The 2090-nt window shown below is 40.5% G+C and overlaps 1 protein-coding gene across 1 annotated transcript in view; it reads right to left on the reverse strand.

The window, feature by feature from the left end:
• The window catches only part of LOC101853633 (CBL-interacting protein kinase 24-like), a 6915-nt gene extending 4850 nt beyond the window's left edge, over window positions 1-2065 (reverse strand). Inside the window, exon 1 of the mRNA XM_005103284.3 lies at window positions 1434-2065. Within this exon, the coding sequence (XP_005103341.1) occupies window positions 1434-1814 (381 nt within the window). The 5' untranslated portion in view covers window positions 1815-2065. The remainder of the gene's footprint in view (window positions 1-1433) is intronic.
• Window positions 2066-2090: the final 25 nt, after the last annotated feature.

Consider the following 2090-nt stretch of genomic DNA (forward strand, 5'->3'; position numbering starts at 1 on the left):
AGACAGAGAGACAGAGCCACAGAGCCATACACAGAGAGAGAGACCCCCACCGCGTGAAGAGAAAAAACAGAAATAGAGCGAAAGAGGAGAGAAAAGATAGACAAAGAGAGAGAAGAGAGAGAGAGAGAGAGAGAGAGAGAGAGAGAGAGAGAGAGAGAGAGGGTGTGTTTGTGTATTTGTGTGTGTGAGAGAGAGAGAGAGAGAAAGACCGGTGTGTGTGTGAGAGAGAGAGAGAGAGAGAGAGAGAGAGAGAGAGAGAGAGAGAGAGAGAGAGAGAGAGAGAGAGAGAGAGAGAGAGAGAGACAGAGACAGAGACAGACGGAAAAACAGACAGACAGACAGACAGACAGACAGACAGACAGACAGACAGACAGAAGGAGACAGAAACAGACAGACAGACAGAGAGAAATTTATAGTAATAAATAGTATAATGAAGGTTTTTATATAGCGCCTAATCAAGACAAGATTACCGCTGTACAATGCAGAATTATCATTTCACTAACAAATTAAGAGAAAGAAAATGGACATTGTGAAACCATTAAAAAAACACACACATACGCATATAAACACACAAAACTCCCCGACACACACAAACTTTATCGCAGTCAACATTTACAGGCAGAAGATAGTACTGAAAACTGAACAAATGTGTCTTTAGACCATTTAAAAACTCTCTATTGGCATATGAATTTCATTTAGGAGGGAAATCCAAATGTTAGATAGAGGCATAAAAAGAAACAGCTCTTCCTCCCAAATTGTCAGAAAAAATGCAAGAGAGAGAGAGAGAGAAAGAGAGAGAGAGAGAGAGAAAGAGAGGGAGAAAGAGAGAGAGAGAGAGAGAGAGAGAGAGAGAGAGAGAGAGAGAGACAGAGAGACAGAGAGAGAGAGTCGGAGAGAGAGAGAGAGAAATGGAGAGAAAGAGATGGAAGAAGAGTAATCTTGCACATTTCAACTGTATCCAAACTTTCTAAAACACTTAATGAATGTTTGTTTTTCTCTGTTATAAAAAATTTTTTTGGGACTGATGTCATTTGTAAAATATAAAACAATACATGTTGTCTGACAGGTGTGTACTGCCCTGGTGTTTGTCATTATTAAGATGAAAGACGTGTGTGTGTGTGTGTACAGGTAGAAATATTAATAAACTGATAGAATTTGAGACTCATTAGTTATTAACTAATGTCACTTTCTCGTTTCTCCATAGCCTTAATTGTAACAGTGAATCAAAAAGAGTTACGATATAGAAACAATATACATTGAAGTAACAAATATAATTTTTAAAAATTCAGTAGAGGTTTTACGGCGCTCGCAACTGCATAATGTCATATGAGCGCCAGATGATTAGAGGTGTTACAAGAGAGTAACAAACATAAAAAAGAAGAAGGAAAGAAGAAGCATAATAAGAATAAGAATAATAATATGAATGCACTCACCCTGACAAACACTTTCATCCAGTTGTCGTCGCTGAGTTTCCCTGTCCGCGAGAGCAGGTCTCTCTTATCGTAGAACGGCATGATGAGATAGCCGGTGGGACCACAGAAGACGGGACGAGGCAACAAAGTCACAACTCCACGTATGTCAGAAGCCAGTTTCATCAGCCACATCTCACGGCTGAAGCGATCTCTATCCTCATCAGAGCGAAGAGGCATCTGCTTGACAGCGAATTTCTTGTCAGGGATGATTTGGCTCCTCGCCAAGAGAATCTTGCTACGTTGTCCTTGGTGCAAGACGGACGAGTACTGCATGCGGTGGTAGTGGAAGACATCTACCTCTTTAGGCAGCTGGATGACACTAATCTGCTCCACAGAACTCATGGTGAAATGAAGAAATACTCGGATGTGACCAAAGACTGATTGAATGTCTATGAAAAATCACCAGAACCAGAAGGGGATTCTGAAGATCGCAGTAAAAGCTGTCGTACTTTCTGAATATAGTGATGACAACGTGGATTCAATAAAACAGCAATACAATGCACTCTACACTCGACAAACGAGGGGAAAGAAATGGTACAGACAAACGTTTTGCAAGAGTTTTTATATGATGACAAACGAAGCGTCATTTTTTGGGCGGGATTAAACGCAAAGTTCTGA

Source organism: Aplysia californica, unplaced genomic scaffold, assembly GCF_000002075.1.
Source record: "Aplysia californica isolate F4 #8 unplaced genomic scaffold, AplCal3.0 scaffold00366, whole genome shotgun sequence".
NCBI lineage: Eukaryota > Metazoa > Mollusca > Gastropoda > Aplysiida > Aplysiidae > Aplysia > Aplysia californica.